At 37.8% G+C, this 19,760-nt stretch overlaps 1 protein-coding gene across 5 annotated transcripts in view; it reads left to right on the top strand.

Annotated features, from left to right (window-relative positions):
• UTRN (utrophin) overlaps nucleotides 1–19,760 on the top strand; it is a 582,930-nt gene that overhangs the window by 327,163 nt on the left and 236,007 nt on the right. For all 5 annotated transcript variants that reach the window (XM_042940000.1, XM_042940001.1, XM_042939999.1 and 2 more), the window contains 3 exons: nucleotides 3,170–3,375; nucleotides 5,167–5,321; nucleotides 19,531–19,720. In XM_042940000.1, coding sequence (XP_042795934.1) covers nucleotides 3,170–3,375; nucleotides 5,167–5,321; nucleotides 19,531–19,720 — 551 coding nt within the window. The remainder of the gene's footprint in view (nucleotides 1–3,169; nucleotides 3,376–5,166; nucleotides 5,322–19,530; nucleotides 19,721–19,760) is intronic.

A 19,760-nucleotide genomic window follows, 5' to 3' on the forward strand; every position in this document is an offset into this window, starting at 1 on the left:
TGCCTGATAATGTCCTTGTAGATCTCACAATTATTTTAATTCTCTCTCCTTTCCATAGACAGTAAATATTCATCTTTCTGGCCCTGGGCCTCCTACAGTGTTCAATACAAAGTAATGACTTCATAAATATTTGGGGCAGAACATAAACTGAAAGTTACTTTATTACCTTGTCTAATATTTTCTGAGGCAAAGCAAGTCAACGCTTCCTCCCATGAAAAGTGTGTTTTGATTTCAAAATAAACGTGGCTGCAGCAACATTATTGGAACAGAGGAGTTAGCAGAGAACTTTGTCACAGTGTTGGTTTATTTTTACTGCATAAGCCATTTTCTTTCTTTCTCCATGTTTTTTTTTTTTTTTCCCAATTGATGGATTGCTCAGGTCTCTGTTGAAACTCTGGAGTTGGGGCGCCTGGGTGGCGCAGTCGGTTAAGCGTCCGACTTCAGCCAGGTCACGATCTCGCGGTCCGTGAGTTCGAGCCCCGCGTCAGGCTCTGGGCTGATGGCTCCGAGCCTGGAGCCTGTTTCCGATTCTGTGTCTCCCTCTCTCTCTGCCCCTCCCCCGTTCATGCTCTGTCTCTCTCTGTCCCAAAAATAAAAAAATAAAAAACGTTGAAACTCTGGAGTGATCTCGTTTCCTATCACGTGGCAGGAGAGCTTCTCTGCCTCAGTGACCCCAAACTATTTACAAAGTCTTCTCCATTTTGCTTTATCCACATCTTATGTTTTCCCCACCCCCTCCTATTTGTCCACTGTTTCTTTTAAGGTTGTTTGACAAGACTTTTCTCTTTCTGAGTAGCTTCCCTTTCTAATTTAACTCCCTCTCTTTGTTTTTTTCTCCTTTTTTTTATTTGCATGGAGCCTACATGATCTTTGTCATTATTCATTCTATGGGGAAAAAAAAAGCTCAGTAGGAGTGTACTGCCTATAATAACCTGCTTTTAACACTTATTCACAAAGAATAGAACAATTTGCTTAATGATAAACCTGTGATATTTGCTGTCACTTGATGTCTTTCATGTTATTTGTTCACTATTAAAGGATTCTATTAGTAATAGGGTTGATCATAAGTACTTTATGTAACTTTTTAACTGACAAGTAGAACATTATGATGAATTTGTTCTCTCTTGAAGTAAAAAACTTAGGCAATTTATTTAAACTGTTAAAGAAGACAGCTTAAAACAGATAATTTCATTGAACAATTTTTAGAAATTATTAAACGTTAAGTATAATTTCCAGTTTTTTGAGCACTACTAAAAATGATAGCTCTTATGGCTTGCTGTAACCCTGTTATCCCAAGAAATTTTACCAGAAGGTCCCATTATGCCTTAACTGCAATATTATTTTGTGGTTAAGCTCTTGTAGGCCTGGTATTTAACCAGAGTGCTCTGCACTCTGTGTGACATCCAAAGCATCTTCTAGACATTTTTGATGTCCTACCTACTTATGATCAATGGGTTGTTGAAGTTATTCGAAGCTACTGTTTACTAGTGCCTCAGTTCAAGGTCATGAACTACCCATAAAGTAATTCATCAAAAGTTTGTTTCATTAGATCTCTCTTTCCTTAGTCCCTTGTTAAAAATGAGAAGAGGAGAGAGGGTAGGGGAGAAAAAGGGTGGAGAACAGAGGAGAAAAAGAAATAGAAAGAGATATTAAAAAAGAAAGAGGACAAGATCTAGTGTCAATTTTTTTATGGTAAAGAGCTACTGGGGACATAGAACTTGAATCTAATTTGCTCTTGGTGTTTTTCTTGAACATATAAAAATACTTTCTTTCATGCTACAGTAAAACAAATATGAAAAGTATTCTTAAATAGATTATTTCCTTTCAAAATCCTGACAGCCTTAGAGCATCTCCTTTGAAGATGACAAGTGACTACATCTGTGTCTTACAGTTCTGTCATAGAGTATTGTTAAACTCTACCTTTATTAAACCAGATTCTGTGAATATAAATTAGATAGGAATTTACTTTCTTTATAATTTTTGGTTTATCCATTTAAAATAGTTGTTATTTTTATTGTGAGCTATTTTAGTGCATTAAAAATAGAATTTATTTATTTTATTTTTAAACAAAATTTTTTAATGTTTTTATTTATTCTTTTTTTATTTAAAAAAATTTTTTTTAATGTTTATTTATTTTTGAGACAGAAACAAAGCATGAATGAGGGGAGGGCCAGAGAGAGAGGGAGACACAGAATCAGAAGCAGGCTCCAGGTTCTGAGCTGTCAGCACAGAGCCCGATGCGGGGCTTGAACTCATGGACCGCAAGATCACGACCTGAGCCAAAGTCGGACGCTTAACCGACTGAGCCACCCAGGCACCTCTGTTTTTATTTATTCTTGAGAGAGAGAGAGAGAGAGAGAGAGAGAGACAGAGCGTGAGCAAGGAAGGGGCAGAGAGGTAGACACAGAATCCAAAGCAGGCTCCAGGCTCTGAGCTGTCAGCTCAGAGCCCAACGTGGGGCTCGAACTCACAAGCCATGAGATCATGACCTGAGCTGAAGTTGGACGTTCAACCAACTGAGCCACCCAGGCACCCCATTTAAAATAGAATTTAGAGGGGCACCTGGGTGTCTCAGTCGGTTAAGCGTCCAACTCTTGATTTTGGCTCAGGTCATGATCTCACAGTTTGTGAGTTCGAGCCCTTCATCGGGCTCTGAGCTGACAGAGTGGAGCCTGCTTGGGATTCCCTCTGTCTGCCCCTCCCCAGCTGTCTTTCTCTCTCTCTCTCTCTCTCAAAATAAATTTAGAAAAAGATTTAAAAATAAATAAATAAATAAATAAATAAATAAATAAATAAATAAAAAAAATAGAATTTAGGGGCACCTGGGTGCCTCAGTCAGTTAAGTGTCTGACTCTTGATATTGGTTCAGGTCATGATCTCATGGTTCATGGGATTGAGCCCTACATTGGGCTCTGTGCTGACAGTGTGGAGCCTGCTTGGGGTTCTCTCTCTCTCTTTCTCTCTCTCTCTCTCTCTCTGCCCTTCCCTCACTCTCTCTGTCTCTCTCAAAAATAAATAAACTTAAAAAAATTCCCCTAAGATGTATGTACCAATTTGCCTTCTTTTTCTTTTCCATTTATAACCTTACTTATGATGGACTTGGTGTCAGGTATTTTTCCCCTTTACTGAAAGTTACTTTCTGGGATTATTTTTATAATGTCTCCTCCAGTGGAAAAGGTCAAGAACCAGTGGGATAGCACTCAGCATGGTGTCGAGTTAAGACAGCAGCAGCTGGAGGACATGATTATCGACAGTCTTCAGTGGGATGATCACAGGGAAGAAACCGAGGAGCTCATGAGAAAATATGAGGCTCGACTCTACATTCTCCAACAAGCTCGAAGGGATCCACTCATCAAGCAAATTTCTGATAATCAAGTAAGACTCATAGATTTTTTTTTTTTTTGCATGATCAGTTTGTTGGATGTACTTTTTTGTTCCGTCATGAACTGTAATTTTGGGGACCCTTGTCATGATGTTTTCACAAGTGCTTAGAATATACATCTAAATTTATATTAAAAAATTTGACCAGGAAGGTTTTTGAAAAAAATTGGAAGGCATAACAGATAGAAATGTACCTGTATGCCAGATTTATCCCTCACTGGTTCTTTGCAAATGGAACACAACCATGAACCAGCATCTAGAAAGATAGGAACCCTCCTCCTTTTACTCCCTTCCATGTCTACCCTGAAGGTTATTTTTATTTATGAAATTCTCTGAGATCTTCATTTGAGGCTACCATAGTGACCAAATCAGGTAACAAGTGTAGTTTCTTTTAGTACCTTTATAACCAACTGCTTTATCTGTACCATAAGAATAGGTGACTTTTTGTGATTGGTTTGAGTATAAAGTTGACAACATCGAACATTAATGGTATTTTTAAAGTGCTGTTTTGTATTCTCTCTATAGAAAATATTTGGGGCACCTGGGTAGCTCAGTGTGTTAAGTGTCCACCTCTTGGTTTTGGTTCAGGTCATGATTTCACTGTTTGTGAGGTCAAGCCCTGCATCAGACTCTGCACTGATAGCCTGGAACCTGCTTGGGATTCTCTCTCTCCCTCTCTCTGCCCCTCCCCCCACTCACGCCTACTCCCTCTCTCTCTCAAAAATAAGTAAATAAACATTTTTAAAAAAGAAAATATTCTTGGGTTGGGGGTTATAGGTGTTAGGTTATATTTTGGTATAACGTTTCTTTGCCCTTCAGGTAACTTAAGATGACAGTGTACATTTGTGAAGACTATAATAAAGATATAATAAAGAATATGTGGGTGAGAAAATATAAAACCTGAGAACATGTATTTATTCTTCACGCTTGTAGACTTTCCACAGTTACAATTTAGAAGTCAAGTGGCCAGGTGTCCTGATTTTGTGGATGGTTTTGTGTGTTTATGATATCTGCAGATTGTTTTAATTAAATGACTCCAGTATAATAGTCAGCAAAGCTGACTGAAATAAAATAAAAAGTGATACCAATGCTTCAATCAGCAGATATTAAAAATATTCCTTTCTAAACAATAGTGTGGCTCTTTTCTGCTTCAACTTTAGGGTGATTTTTTTTGCCAGTTGCTATAAAAAGCATTATAGGAACATTCCTCTGTCATTTAGATTTCATGGGGAGTATCTAGGTCTGGGGGTTCTGAGAGGTGGAAACCCAGTGCATGTGGACACACTCTGCATCCGTGTAGTTATTTAAGCAACTCTCAGTAAACCTCGCTTGATCCACCCAAGCAGTTAACTTTGTCAACACACAGAGTGATCCAGGGGCACAGAAGACTTCCATGTTGTTGGCCCTTTTCATTTCTGCCAGTATGTAGAAGAACTCTATAGTAAGTTTATTCCTATATGATTCACGTTGCTATAAGGATCAGGTATATAGCAGAACAAATGGAAAAGATAAATGGTTTGAGGAAGTAAAATATCTCAGAGAAGAAAAAAAGAGAGTCTTGTAATATCATCTGCTATGTACTTGATCATTTCCTAGACACTTGCCTTTTCACTTCCAGAATTACTTTTAATTAAGCTTATGTTCAAGAGTTTGTCTCATAATTTGCTTTTTTCTTTTGATATTTGTGTCTAAAACATGTCACAACCTCCGGGGAGGATGAGTGTTTAGGTAATACTAGTTACCGAGTGACCAAGGCTAATCATTACCCCTACAATTACACCTTAGATATTGCTTCAAGAACTGGGTCCTGGAGATGGTATTGTAATGGCATTCGATAATGTCCTGCAGAAGCTGCTTGAGGAATATGGTAGTGATGACACCAGGAATGTGAAGGAAACCACCGAGTACTTAAAAACATCATGGATCAACCTCAAACAAAGGTAACACTAAGGGCCTGGCAGGTAAATGCATGTAGAGGTGAGAATTGAGTTGCTTTGGCTTTCTCATGGAAACATGCCAAATATGGGACTACTAGAAGTATATCTTATTACTTTTAAAAAATTTTTGTACTGTGCCGAGTTACTATTTTCACACTTAGTACAGAAGGTATATTTATACATTATCTACTTGAATTTCTGCAGTGGGGTTCTCCTTGAGTGAGGCTAAACCTTGCCATAGATCATTTTATGTGCTCTGATTTTCCTCGGCCTCCCAGCATTACCTGGAATACATCCTGTAGTACTCTGGTGGTAAGGACCAGTTCGGTATTTGCAGATGCATTAGGGTAATATCACCCCTAATTGTAATTAAAATAGTGTACTCTTTGGCCAGGTCATCCTCAGTTGAGGCTGAGAACACACGGATCCAACACCAGGCTTCTGAAACATGCTATGTATATTTAGGGCTTCAGCTAATCTATTTTCATTCCATTACTCTGTCAAGCCAGTATATTTGGAAGAATCTAAAATAGCATATGTGTTTATAAGAGAGATTTTCCTGTCAGTTGAACACCTAGGGTCCGAGGAACTGTAAGCAGTGGTTAGAGTCTCTTTAAGATAGCATACTTACATTGATCATCAGGAAAAAGCGTTTACTTCCTGCATGGTACTGGGAATGCCTGTGTCTAATAAAATTATGCTCTCACACACATCTTTATATATTCAAATACAACCAACTGCCTGAAAGCTAATTTGTATCAAAACACATTTTATTTTGCAGTGAGTAAAATGGATGATATTAGAACACCTTATGATACAAGTTATTGGTAATAAAGTATGGCCAAGCGTTTAATAACAGTTTGACGTGGAGGTGTTTTATGCATTTTTACAATGTCATTTTTGGAGTCTTCAAAGTAGATTTTTAGGAAACTCAAAGTAAAGAATTAAAAGGCAGTATATGAGTGTGAATATATATGTTGCTACACATACTTAGGATTCTGGAGGAGATAAGACTAAGATAGCAGATACAAAACTTCAGAGTAGTTAAAGCCGAAGATAGCTATAATGCTGCCCTTTCTAGCATTTTAGTACATCTGTTGTCTTTTGTTGTAATTGGTTACTTGGATGTAGTAAGGATCCCAAAACTAGGGCAGGGAAGAGGGTGAATTAAAAACAGCTATAGGATAAATAAGTCCTGGGGACTGCATGGCATCCATAGTTAACCATACTGTATTGTATATTCAAATATTATTCGAATGTATATTCGAATGTTATGGATATTCGAATATTACCAAGTAGGTTTTAAGAGTTCTCAGCACAAGAACAAAAAAATGTGTAACCCTGTGTGGTGATAGACGTTAATTAAATTTACTGTGTTAATCATTTTGCAATATATACTTGCATCAAATTACTGTTTTATACCTTAGGGCGCTTTCCTAAAACTAACGCAATATGATATGTCAATTATATCTCAATTTAAAAACCCAGCTTTAACACTAAGATAGTCCTTAAGCATACTTTATCTGTGTGTCTCCAAAAATCCATATGTAAGAATTATGACTTTGTTTTTGTTGTAAACGATACCAAAAACACTGATCACTTAGGAATGTGAAGCCTGCTTTATTTAGCACCTCCAATTCTTTTTTTTTTTTTTTTTTTTTTGCTTTTACTTTGTAAATATTTTAAGACAGCCTACAGCAGTAGTTAGATTAGATGGAAGAGGCAATTAAAAATGAATTATATTCCAAGGTGATCTTTCATTTATCAGACCTAAGACAAGCACAGTGTTCCAATTTTATGGTAGTTACAAGTCATTGTCCTTATTGTATTTTCTTACTGCATTTTGGAGGGAAATACATCAACATTAATATTTAGACACGATTTAGGTATATTACTATCTACAAAGCAGGGAAAATACAACAAAACTGTAGCTCACAGGATCCTTTCCTGAGTGACAGCTGGAGTTTCTATGTATTTCTAGAATTTTCCCTTCTAAACAGTGATACTTACAATTTTTAACTGTTTTAATTGGAGACCTTTCTAGAATATACAAATCTTTCCTTGCCTTAAACAAAATATATAAACTTACAACAAACATTTAAAAAAAATCCTTGGCGTTCTTATTGTGATAGGTAGAATTAAAGAACTTTAAGGGCTATATACAATCTTACAGTTCATTTAAGCCAGTGTTTCTCGATGTTTTTATATTATCAACTCTCAGAGAGCCTTGTGAGATCCCCACTCCCATGAAATTTTAATACCATGGGTATACTGTATATCTCTTTCTGTACTTTACAGTTGTGCTTTTTACATAAAAAGGGTACATTTTTCCACTCCCCTCCCTGACCCTGCCCCACCAAAGAACCACTTTTCACCTCCACTGAGAATGTGTGGTCCAGTGTAATGCTCTCAGGCTCTGAGAAGTTAAATGACATGTTCAAAGTCACATGGCAGAGCCAAGATGATAATTTTCTATACTAAGGTATGATAATGCTCTTCATGCTCTGAGTTCTGAAGAGTTGGTAGTAAATTTATTCAGGCTACTGTACTTTGTAAGATCTTCTGCTTTATTTTTAGTGTATAAATTTTATTGGGTGTCTTCCCATTGTCAGGATCTATGCTAATCTGTTCACATGCATTATTTTATTTAATCTGCAAGCCATAGGAGACAGGCTGCGTTTTCATCAATGCCATGTCGTTGAATAGACTGAAGCAGAGGAAAGTTAAGGAACACCCAAGATCACACAGCTCTTAAAAGCAGAACTGAGACTGGTATCCAGACCTTTTTGACTGTGCAGTCAGTCTTACCTTCTTTAAGAATAATTTTGTTCTTCTTCCTTGTTATAGGAATGTCAGCTATTGCTGTGACTGCTCTGTGTACCTGCCTCTCGGATCTGTCTGTGATTCCACTTACTGTTTCTTATCTGTGTTTAGAAACCAGATCTGATTAACGATACAGGGGCCTGTGCCGATGAATAATGTAACACTCTCCAGTATGTGGCCATTGTGCCCTCTGCAGTGGTCGCTGAGAGGGTTTATACAAGGGCTCTCCTCTTATCTCAAAGCCATACTCTGTATATGCGTCATTGTCAGCCAAATTCGGAGAGGGAGGTGAGGGGTTATTATACTTGCTCATGGAATGCTGTCATTGTGGCATAATGTGTGAGGTTTAATATCAGCTTTCAAAGGAAATGTTTTGTATGAATTGCAATTGGCCTAAGTAATTTGGCCATTCACAGTTATAGGGCCTCAGTCCCTTATCTACGATGCCAAAATGCAATATGCTCTGATAACAGAAAGCTTTGAATTGACATGAGGCTGTTTATTATAGCCTTTATTTGTCCTGCTTAGTATAAATAGCCTTGTTCCTAGCTGCAGAAATATTAATGTGTTTGCTGCCTCAGACCCTACTTGGGGGTAATATGTCATACAGATACATTCATAATAATAATTTTTTATTGTACAGAAAGTTCTTAATTCTGAAACACAGCTAGCTCCCACTGTGTTGGATTCTGCAAACAACAGGCCTGTTTCTAATGTCTTTAACTAACAGACATGGATTGATCACTGCTCTTTTCATCTGTGAAATTGTTTTCCTCTTACATCTCTTAATGGCAATTAACAATTTTTTTTTTTAGTGTAAGTTGAGATTATAGTGTGAGTTGAAATGTGCTCATAGTAACTTTTGAACTGTGGATGTCTGATTTGGGTCTGAAATGGTGTTTAGCCCTAGAGTGCCTATGTATATGTATATGTGTATGTATATATGTACGTATATGTGTATGTATATGTATACATATACTTGCCTACATGCATACCCATACACACACCTAGTGATCTACGTTGAAATATTGTAAAGGAAATGAGACAATATCCTTTTGTGCTATAAGGACCATCTTATACATCATTAATCACGATGTGCTGGGAAGATGGAAGATTCTGTGCAATGAGCCTACTCTCTTTGTGATCCATGAATATGCCATCAGTGAGGTTGGAGGTGGGACTGAGAGATTTGGAGAGGACCACACGTAATGTCAGCATCTGGGTTGGGTGGGGCAGAGAGCTTCCTGTGGGAACTTCAGTATTGCTGGGCAGAGATGACTGCCTCTTTGTGGTTGGTCGTAATAAACGTAAAGGGAAGATAGCCCTGTTATCGTGTTCTTTAGCACTGCTCATCTCCTCAGAGGCAAATAGAAGGAATGCAGATGGTACATGGGTTGCAGGGGAGAGGAAGGGGTTTGTGAGGTAGTGAGATGGAGATTGCTCTCAGTCCATAATCATGGGTAAGATGTCTCTTTCGCTGGGTGGTACAGCCCCCACTAGAGCCTGTGGCTCGGCAGGCAGATCTTAAATTGAATTTCAGACACTACTTACCTGTTGAGGTAGGGAGCAACCCTTTTAACCAGTATGCAGTGACCATGGGCCTGGAGGTCATTATATGAACATAATGGGTAAATGCCTTGTGCTTTGAAAGAGTAAGGTTTTGCCTGGAAGATGAGAGAAACAGTATTTTCCTGGAAGTGGCAATGGAAAGCAAGGAAGAGGACCCTTATTCCAATTACTCACCCTGGGGCATATAGGATCTGTGAGGAGAAAGAAAAAAACGCCATTAAAATTTTCCAGAGGAACTGATGTTCCTAAGGAAGCCAATTTCCCTTAAGATGAAGGGGTTGATCTGTGGTCTGCTGATCATAGAAGAGATTTCTGGACATAATAGAAGAAGGGTTTTGGGGGTGAGTTGGGGTTGACTGGGGAAGGTGCAGAGTAGTATTGGAGTTAAGTCTTATATTGGCTGGGTAATGAAGACTGGATATTTGGTAGTGATTTAGCTAAAAGGGAAACAGGATGTGGTGATATAAATTCTGTCACAGAAATAGTTCTGTGGTCTTAGCTATTTACTTGCTGGCTGCAGCAGCCCTAGGGAGAGCAACTCCTTTGGGTTGTACAAGGTCAATGGCAGGCATCATCGAGTGGGGGTGGGGCCAGTGGGGGCTCCTTTCTTGAGCTTCCCAATTGGTATGGCATTAGCAGTTTAGAATAGTCTCCTTAAATCCCATGGAGTGAATATTTCAATGCTTGATGATGACCCAATCTCTGTGTAACAAAGACTGGTCACCAAAAGACAATAGATTGTGGGGTATGTCTGTAGAGACTAATTCTTCATTAAATCAACTGCATTTCCCCAAAGTGTGCTTTAATACATTTTTTAGCGAAATGTTATTTTATTTACCAAAGAGCAAAATTACCTTATGAAAGTATCCATTGAAAAGCTTAAAGAATTGTTTCATTGTAAGTTTTCTACATGCCACTCAAACTACGGATGCCACTATTTTCCTCTCAAAGGAGATAAATATATTTAAATCTCATGTAACTGTAAAGGTCACTTTTTAAGTATAGCAAAACTTAGCAACACATATCTGTGGGTTTCTTAAGGTATTCTTTTTCATTAAAGCAAAAAAAAAAAAGAGACATATTTAGTTGTATTCACTCTTTTGACCCAATTATAACCACATGCACACTTGATTAAATAATATGTCTTGTAGCTTAACTTATCAAAGTATTGTTTAACGTCTTTAAAGTAACATTTGAAAAGTCAGTTATATGGGTGGCCATGTTTTGTTAGGCTGCAAAATAACCATAGCTATTTTGTAGAATATAGCTGGTTTTATAGCAGAAATCTCTTCCAAAAGCTGAGTTTACCTTTTAAAAATCCCAGTTCCCTTAAATATAAACTATTATAAATCTGTTACCCATGGATTCCTCAAATCTTTTATGAGAAGCTATTTATATGTTCAGTCTGCACCATTACTTGTCCCAAAGAATTCTATAGTCTGTTACTTCTGTTTGAAGTTAAAATTCTTGTTTCTGCTAAAGTTACCCTTCTAAACTTCAAATATTGTTATCTTTTAGGCTTTCAGGCTATCCTTTATTCTTTATAGGCTAAAAACTATTTTAAAAAAATTTAAAGATTTTAAAAAATTTTCTCTACCTTTGTCTAGTAGCCACAGTGTCCTAAACTTGAAATCCCCCCGCCTTTTTTTTCCTCCTATAATAGTGCTCCTGCCCCTATATTCTCTCATTACACTTCTCAGAACCTCTTCTGGCTCTTCTGATCTTTTCTTAAGATGTAGCAAACCTGAACTGCCAGATATACACTCTTCACTGAGAATTGTAGACCGATGCCAGTTCAGTGCTGATGTGCTCTTAAGAACTTGCACGTGAGTTCTTTCCAACCTTTTTGCTGCCTACACAACACTCATGTATCCTCGTCAGTTACATTTCATTTACATGCAGTGATTCGTGATGATGCTGGACTTGAAGCTAGGGATGGGGGCGAGAATGAAGAGTCTCTTCTATAATCTCTGTGGTGGATTATGTAGTTTTAAAAGGACCCCTGGTCGGGCACCTGGGTGACTCAGTCAGTTAAATGTCTAACTCTTTTTTTTTTTTAATTTTTTTTTTAACGTTTTATTTATTTTTGAGACAGGGAGAGACAGAGCATGAACAGGGGAGGGTCAGAGAGAGGGAGACACAGAATCTGAAACAGGCTCCAGGCTCTGAGCTGTCAGGCACAGAGCCCGATGTGGGGCTCGAACCCACGGACCGCGAGATCATGACCTGAGCCGAAGTCGGCCGCTTAACCGACTGAGCCACCCAGGCACCCCAAATGTCTAACTCTTGATTTCAGCTCAGGTCACAATTTCAGGGTCATAGGAAGGAGCCCTGCATTGGGCTTTGTGCTGAGCATATAGCCTGCTTGGGATTCTTTCTCTCCCTCTCTCTGTTCCTCCCCCATGCATGTGCACATGTGCACTCTCTCTCCCTCTCTCTCAAAATAAATAAAAATTAAAAGGACCTCTGGAGACTCTGAAATGGGTCCTTTCCTCATCTATTTGAGGCAAATTATTTTAAAGGATAGAAAAAAAATTGGAGATATGAAGTGATTTATCCGAAGCCATATAGTTAGTGAATGTCAGAGGTGGTAGAATTAGTTGGTTTTCTGAGAGCAGTGAACAAATGGCATTAAAGGTAATTTATTAACTTGTGTGATGAAGTGTGCATACATATTCCTGAGACTTTCATTTGAGCAATTATTTTGGCCTTATGATAGTATGATAAATCATGTGTAATTCCTTAAAAATGGATAAAATTTCTTGTGGTGTCCAGTATGCCATACTTACCACTGGATCTCATTTTAAAAGAAGAACAAAATGGGTGATATGTTACCTTTGAGTTATATTCTATTTTAAATTGCATGTGAAATTATATTTAAAAATCAGACTATAAGTTAATGCACACTATGATTACAAGTTTTAAAATGTATATTTATTATAATAATATGAAGACAATTTGGACTGCTATAGAGTTTAGTTCCCAGTATGTTCATTATTTTAAATAATTGATTACATTCATGATAAAAAAAAATCTGACACCCAGATATATGTGAGCTTGAAAAAATTCTCTGGGACATTTATTATTAAATTGCACATTTGCATGCTGTAAGCAAATTAATTTCCCAGTGTTTCACTAAATGCATATACAAGATTAGGGAAAATGTTATTTATTGAGTGTTTATTTTTCTATTTCTTTTACTTTATTTTTTCTACTTTATTGATACATTTATGTATATATACCTCATTTTGTCCATGAATTATTACAGGATGGGAGACGTTATTTCTGTTTTTGTTAATGCATTCAGTGCATACTGGAATTGCTACTGTGTGTAGGCCTTGGGAGTACCAGGTGCGCTGATGATCCAGAAGCTTCTCACAGACAACAAAATAGTCACTTTTGGTCATGATTGGAGATGTGATAAGGTGGCAGAATGTCTTCCCAGGTAGGGAGATTATCTTGGATCATCTGAGTGGACCCCGTTCTATGACATGCGTCTTCATGAAAGTAAAGATGGAGGAAGGGGTCAGGAGCCAAGGAATATGGGTGATCTCCAGCCAGAAGCTGGAAATGACAAGGAAACAGGACTATCTCTAGGGCCTTCACCAAGGAATGTGGCCTTGCTGACAACTTGATTTAAGTCTGGGGAGCTCTAGTTCAGAAACTACCTGACAGAACTGTGAGGTAATAAACTCAGGTGGCTCGAAGCCGTTGAGTTTGTGGAGATCTGTCATAGCAGAAAGGGCACACTAACAGCCAGGGTAAAGGACATCATGTGATTGTGTGGGACAAAGTGCCTGCACTTCATTGCAGGTGTCTGCACCAAGTTCTGGGGGGAGGGGAAGGTGAGTGGGAATGGGGGTGGGGATGAAGGATATTTAAGGTAAGAATGTAAACACTAAAGCTCTGGACCGAGGATTAGTGATTGGTTCATTTTTAAAGGGAAATAAATAAACCCATTGGATTCTCAGACATTTGCATCCTTTTTTCTAGGCCGGGCATTCTTAAGGTTTAATAGAGCTAATCTATAATCTGTTTTTACATTAGCTGTTTGCCACATAACCTATTACGTACATGTGAGTATTCTTCAAAATAAATGATAATGATTCTGTAAAATTAAAACATTTGACTTCATCAAATTTTATAGTCATTAATTTTACGTGAGTGTTAAGAGGTGCCTACTCATGGTCAACTAATTGCGTGTGTGTACTCCTGTAATTTTTTGCTTTTTAGTACCATTTTGGTACTGCCTTTATTTGGTTATTCATAATAGTTTTTTGGTTGATGTTTTATTTTTTTTTTTTATTTTTATTTTTATTTTAACGTTTATTTACTTTTGAGACAGAGAGAGACAGAGCATGAATGGGGGAGGGTCAGAGAGAGAGGGGGAGACACAGAATCTGAAATAGGCTCCAGGCTCTGAGCCGTCAGCACAGAGCCCGACGCGGGGCTTGAACTCACGAGTCGTGAGATCATGACCTGAGCCGAAGTCGGACGCCCAACCCACTGAGCCACCCAGGCGCCCCTCTGTTGATGTTTTAAAAACTGGGTGGAAGATTAAACAACACCAGTACTGCCAACCACCCAAATTCTAGTGGGTAACTTCTAAAATTTAAAAAGTAACGCAATAGGGGCTCCTGGATGGCTCACTCGGTTGAGCGTCTGACTTTGGCTCGGGTCGTGATCTCACAGCTCGTGGGTTCAAGGCCCGCATCAGGCTCTGTGCTGACGGCTCAGAGCCTGGAGCCTGCTTCGGATTCTGTGTCTCCCTCTCTCTCTGCCCCTCCCCTGCTTACACTGTCTCTGTCTCTCAAAAATAAATGAACATTAAAAAAATTTTTTTTAAATAAAAAGTAAAGAAATATATACATATGTTTTAAAAAATTAGAAGTACTTAAAGGTGTATTACAAAATATAGTGGTTCTCTCACTGTTCACCATGGTTCCTCCCCCCCCACCGGGAGCAACTACTTTATCTTCTTTTGGCTTCTCCTTACGTCATTTATACATTTGCATATTCTAAATAAAATGAGTATACCATTATCTTCCAATACATCAATATTAGATATTGTCTATTGATATCCTATTCTGGTAAATACATAGGGCATAGCTTTCTCATGCCACTGTTCTCTTCCCTTCCTCATCATTGAATTTTTTTTCACTTTATTTTTATTGTGGTAAAATATGCATAACATAAAATTTACCATCTTAACTATTTTTAAGTCTATAGTTCAGTGGTATTAAATATTCATGCCATTGTGCAGCCATCACCACCGACCATGCCCATAACTCTTTTCATCTTGCAGAGTGAAAACTCTGTGTTCATTAAACGATAACTCCCCATTCTTTCTTTCTCCCATTCCTGGCAACCACCATTTTACCCTCTGTTTGGATTTGACTACTCTAAGTACCTCATGTAAGTGAAATTATACAGTATCTGTGTTTTTTTTTGACTAACTTATTTCGCTTAGTATAATGTGCTGAAGGTTCATCCATGTTGTAGCATATGTCAGAATTTCTTTCCTTTTTAGGGCTTAATAATGTTTCCTTGTATGTATATATCACATTTTACTTATCCATACATCAGTTGATGGACACTTGGGTTGCTTCCACATTTTACTTATTGTGAATTATGCTGCTGTGAACATGGGGGGCAAATGTTTTCAAGATGCTGCTTTAAATTCTTTTGGGTGTATCCACAAAAGCAGAATTGATAGATCATATGTTAATTCTATTTTTAATTTGTTGAGGAATCACCATACTGTTTTCCACAGTGGCTATATCATCTCATTGCTGAATTTTTATTTTTATTCTTAATTTTTTTTTAATTTTTTAAATGTTTATTTATTTTAAGAGAGAGAAAGAGAAAGAGAAAGAGAAAGAGAAAGAGAAAGAGAGAACACCCAAGTGGGGAAGATGCAGAGAGAGAGGGAGCGAGAATCCCAAGCAGGCCGTGCACTGTCAGTGCAGATCCCGATGCGGGGCTTGAACCCATGAACTGTGAGATTGTGACCTGAGCCAAAACCAAGAGTCAGTTGCTTAACAGACTGAGCCACCCAAAGGCCCCTTAATGCTGAAGTTTTAGATAAACAGTTATTCTGTGTTGACACTGTTATGTGTGTCTAAACATCATCAACAGCCAAGCACTGAAGTTTATTATAATTTTGCTTCTTGTTTTTTTATCTGAAATTAATAATTGCCTTGCTTTTATGTACTTAGGTTCCTTTGTACCTATTACTAATTCTTCCCACATTTGTCAATGACCTGACAGTATAATTTCTCACAAAGTCGATCATAGTAAGCAATCTATTACTTCTAATATTTTTACTTAGAGACATTTCTTCTGTAGACATACTTTCTGGGCCATAATCCTGAGGATTTTCTGTGCTTTTCTCCTAGTTTGGAATCCCTGTTTCATGGATCTAATGTGGGTTTGTCTTTTTTTTTGTGTGTGTGCATGTTTTTCTTTTCTCTTTTGGGTTATTTCCTTGTTTTTTCCGAATGTATCCTTTGTTAGCTTCATCTAGTTAAAACAAAAAAACATAGCCCTCATCTGACCCAATTCATTGGCTGTCTCTTTTGAGATCTCTTCTCACCATTAGCGTGAAGGTCTGTTTGCTTCTCCCTCTCTTGGCTCCCCTGTTTTTTGCTTCTTATATATATTTTTTTTCCTGGTTTACAATCTTGATTGTCCTTTTCCTATAAATACTTATTATAATACTGTTACAAGGACTCTGAGAAATATGGAGATATACAAGAGTCCTTCTGCCCATAGTGAGTCTACAGAACAGGAGGACAGAAAACAAATACATGTAATACAAAGTAAAATTTAAGTGTGTAACAAGATCACAATCGAAGGGCTTTTCCAGGATCCATGTTTTTTAAAGCTTTTTTTTTTTTTTTTCCGAGAGAGCTGCGTTAGCAGGGGAGAGGGGTGGGTGTGGGAGGGGGAGGGAAGAAAGAGAGAGAGAGAGAGAGAGAGAGAGAGAAAGAGGGAGAGAGAATGTCTTAAACAGGCTCCACACTCAGCACACAGTTCACGGAGCTCAGTCCCACAATCCTGGACATGACCTGAGTTGAAATCAAGAGGCTGACACTCAACCGACTGAGCTACCCAGGTGCCCCCATGTGATTACTTTCTGGATAAAGAGGAGCAGTGACCTTTTATGAACTTAAAGCAAGGAAATCTAATTGGGCTGGGATGTTCTGAAGAAGGTGGTCCTTACCCCTGAAAGAATTGGCAGGATTTTGATAAGTGGAGGTGGTTAGAAGGACATTTTTATGTGGATATGAAGTTTTTGGGTGGACACAGTATTAAGAATATCCTAGAACAATAGGAGCATACCATGTTGATCTGAAGAGAGTTTTGGAGAGATCTAGGGAATAAGTTAGAAAAGTGAATTCGTGACAGATTGTGGAGGACATTGAGTTTCAGGAAAAGCAATTTGGGTTTATTCTAGGCAACCAAACACTACTGGAGACTGTTTAGTAGGTAAATGCTCAGATGAGGTTGATGACTTTCTAGAATGGCTTATGAATGGGAACATAAAGCTTTCGTGCCTGGCTTTTTTGACTTAGCAAAATGCATTTGAGATTCCATCCATGTTGTTGCATCTGTCAGTTTATTGTTGAGTAGTATTCCATTGTATGCATACACCACAGTTTATCTATTTACCACCTGATGATATTTGGGTGATTACCTGTTCGGGGCCATTATGAGTAAAGCTGCCTCAAAGATTTGGATGTGGATTTTGTGTGAATATATGTTTTCATTTCTTTTGAGTAAATACTTGGGCGTAGGATTGCTAGATTGTTCTTGAGTACATGGTTAACTTTATTAAAAGTTTTTCGATGGCGGTACCATTTTGCACTCCCATTTGCAATGTATGAGTGTGGCAGTTATTCTACATTTTCCCCAGTACTTGGTATAATAATTTTCTAAAGCCATTCTAATGTCTCATTGTGGCTTGAATTTACATTTCTCTGATGAGTACTGATGATGAGTATGTGCTTATTTACCATCCGTGTATCTTCTATGATGGCCTGTTTAAATCTTTTACCCATTCATTTAAGAATTTGTTTATTGATGTGTGAAGATTGATGTTCATTGTAAAATCCAAGACTACAGAAAAGTACAAACAGGAAAGTGAACCACCTTAAATCCCAGCACCTAGAAATAACTGTTTTAATATTAACATTACAGGCATTTATCCTTTTATCTAAATATACAGACAGTCCTGTGTATAAGACAGATGGATGGATGCATGATGTATGGATAAATGAGTGGATGGGGTAGAAAATATATATAAATATAAATGAGATTATATTACACATACTGATTTTTTTATTGTTATATAGTTCACATACCATGAAATTAACTCTTTTAAAGTGTACAACTCAGCGATTTTTAGCATATTCACCATGTTGTGCAACCACAACAATACTCTCAATTTCAGAACATTTTATCACCCCAAAGAGAAACACAATACCCATTAGCAGTCAATCCACATTGCCTTCTTCTCCAGTCCTAGGCAACAACTAATCTCTCTTCATTCTGTGTGGATTTACCTCTTTTGGAAATTTCATATAAACATGAATGGAATCACACAATATGTAGCCTCTTATGTCTGGCTTCTTCCACTTGCCATACTTTCAAGGTTGATACATGTTATATAGCGTGTATCGGTATTTCACTCCTTTCTATGGTTGAGTATACTACATGTATACTACATTTTATCTATCCATTTCTCTATTGATAGACATTTGGGTTGATTCTACCATTTGGCTATCAGAAATAATGATGCTATATGAAAATTTGTGTGCAAGTGTAGATATATGTCTTCAGTTCCCTTGGGTTTAAACACTTAGGGTGTAATTGTTAGTATCCACTTTTAGCATTGTTTGTTTGTTTTTTTTTTTTTTCTCATTATGGAGCTTTGAGGCATAAAAAGTTTTAAAGGTTGAATATACAGGAATGTATACCTCTTAAATGTTTACATTTATTTATTTTGAAAGAGAGAGAGAATGCATGAGTGATCACAAGTGAGGGAGGGGCAGAGAGAAAGAGGGAGAAAGAGAGAATCCCAAGCAGGCTCCACGCTGTCAGCACAGAGCCTGATGCAAGGCTAAGTCTCATGAACCGTGAGATCATGACCTGAGATGAAATCAAGAGTCGGATGCTTAACCAACTGAGCCACATAGTTGCCCAGGAATGTATCTGTCTTAAATCATGCAACTCCATGATAGTTCTATGTGTTAGTTTTGACTTTGGTTTAATGAAGAGTTTATAGAAACTTGATTTTCCAATGTTTCCCAAATGTAATATTATTAAATCAGTTTAAAGAACCAATTTGTATTGATTTGAGTTGTTTTAAAATATGTAAAGTAAGCCCTTAAAATTATTTTCATTTTGTCGTATTTCTTCAGATTTTACTGCTTCCTAGAATTCATTTAGTCACTTGTTGCATGAATATTTATTGATACTTCCTTTGAGTGTTAGGCATTATGCTAAGGTATTGAAATAAAATATCAGGGAATAACTTAATATACAATTAGGAGTTGTAAAATGGAGTCATGATTATTTTATGATATGGGTGTTATTTTGTTCATATTTATATGTCTCTCTCCCTGTTCTCACTATTCACATCACTCCTCTCATTCAGAATTATTCAAGATACACAGGTCAATAAATGTCCCAGTTACATTAGGCACTTAAATAATAAAGGTTCCTCGGAGGCTGTTAATGTGTTTTTCGGGGTTGCACGGTCCGGACTGTCACACCGGAAGTCATGGAAACGTGCGTGTCGTGTTGTTACTTGCAGCGTTGGCGACAGACAGAGCGCCTTGGAAGCTGAACTGAGGACAGTGCAGGCCTCTCGTAGGGATCTGGAGAACTTCCTGAAGTGGATACAAGAAGCAGAGACCACAGTGAACGTGCTTGCAGATGCCTCTCAGCGGGAGAATGCTCTTCAGGACAGCGGCTTGGCCAGGGAGCTCGCACAGCAGATGCAGGCAAGTGCACGGGACACTGCACCCAGTGTTTTTATTTTTA

This window comes from Panthera leo, chromosome B2 (genome assembly GCF_018350215.1).
Source record: "Panthera leo isolate Ple1 chromosome B2, P.leo_Ple1_pat1.1, whole genome shotgun sequence".
NCBI lineage: Eukaryota > Metazoa > Chordata > Mammalia > Carnivora > Felidae > Panthera > Panthera leo.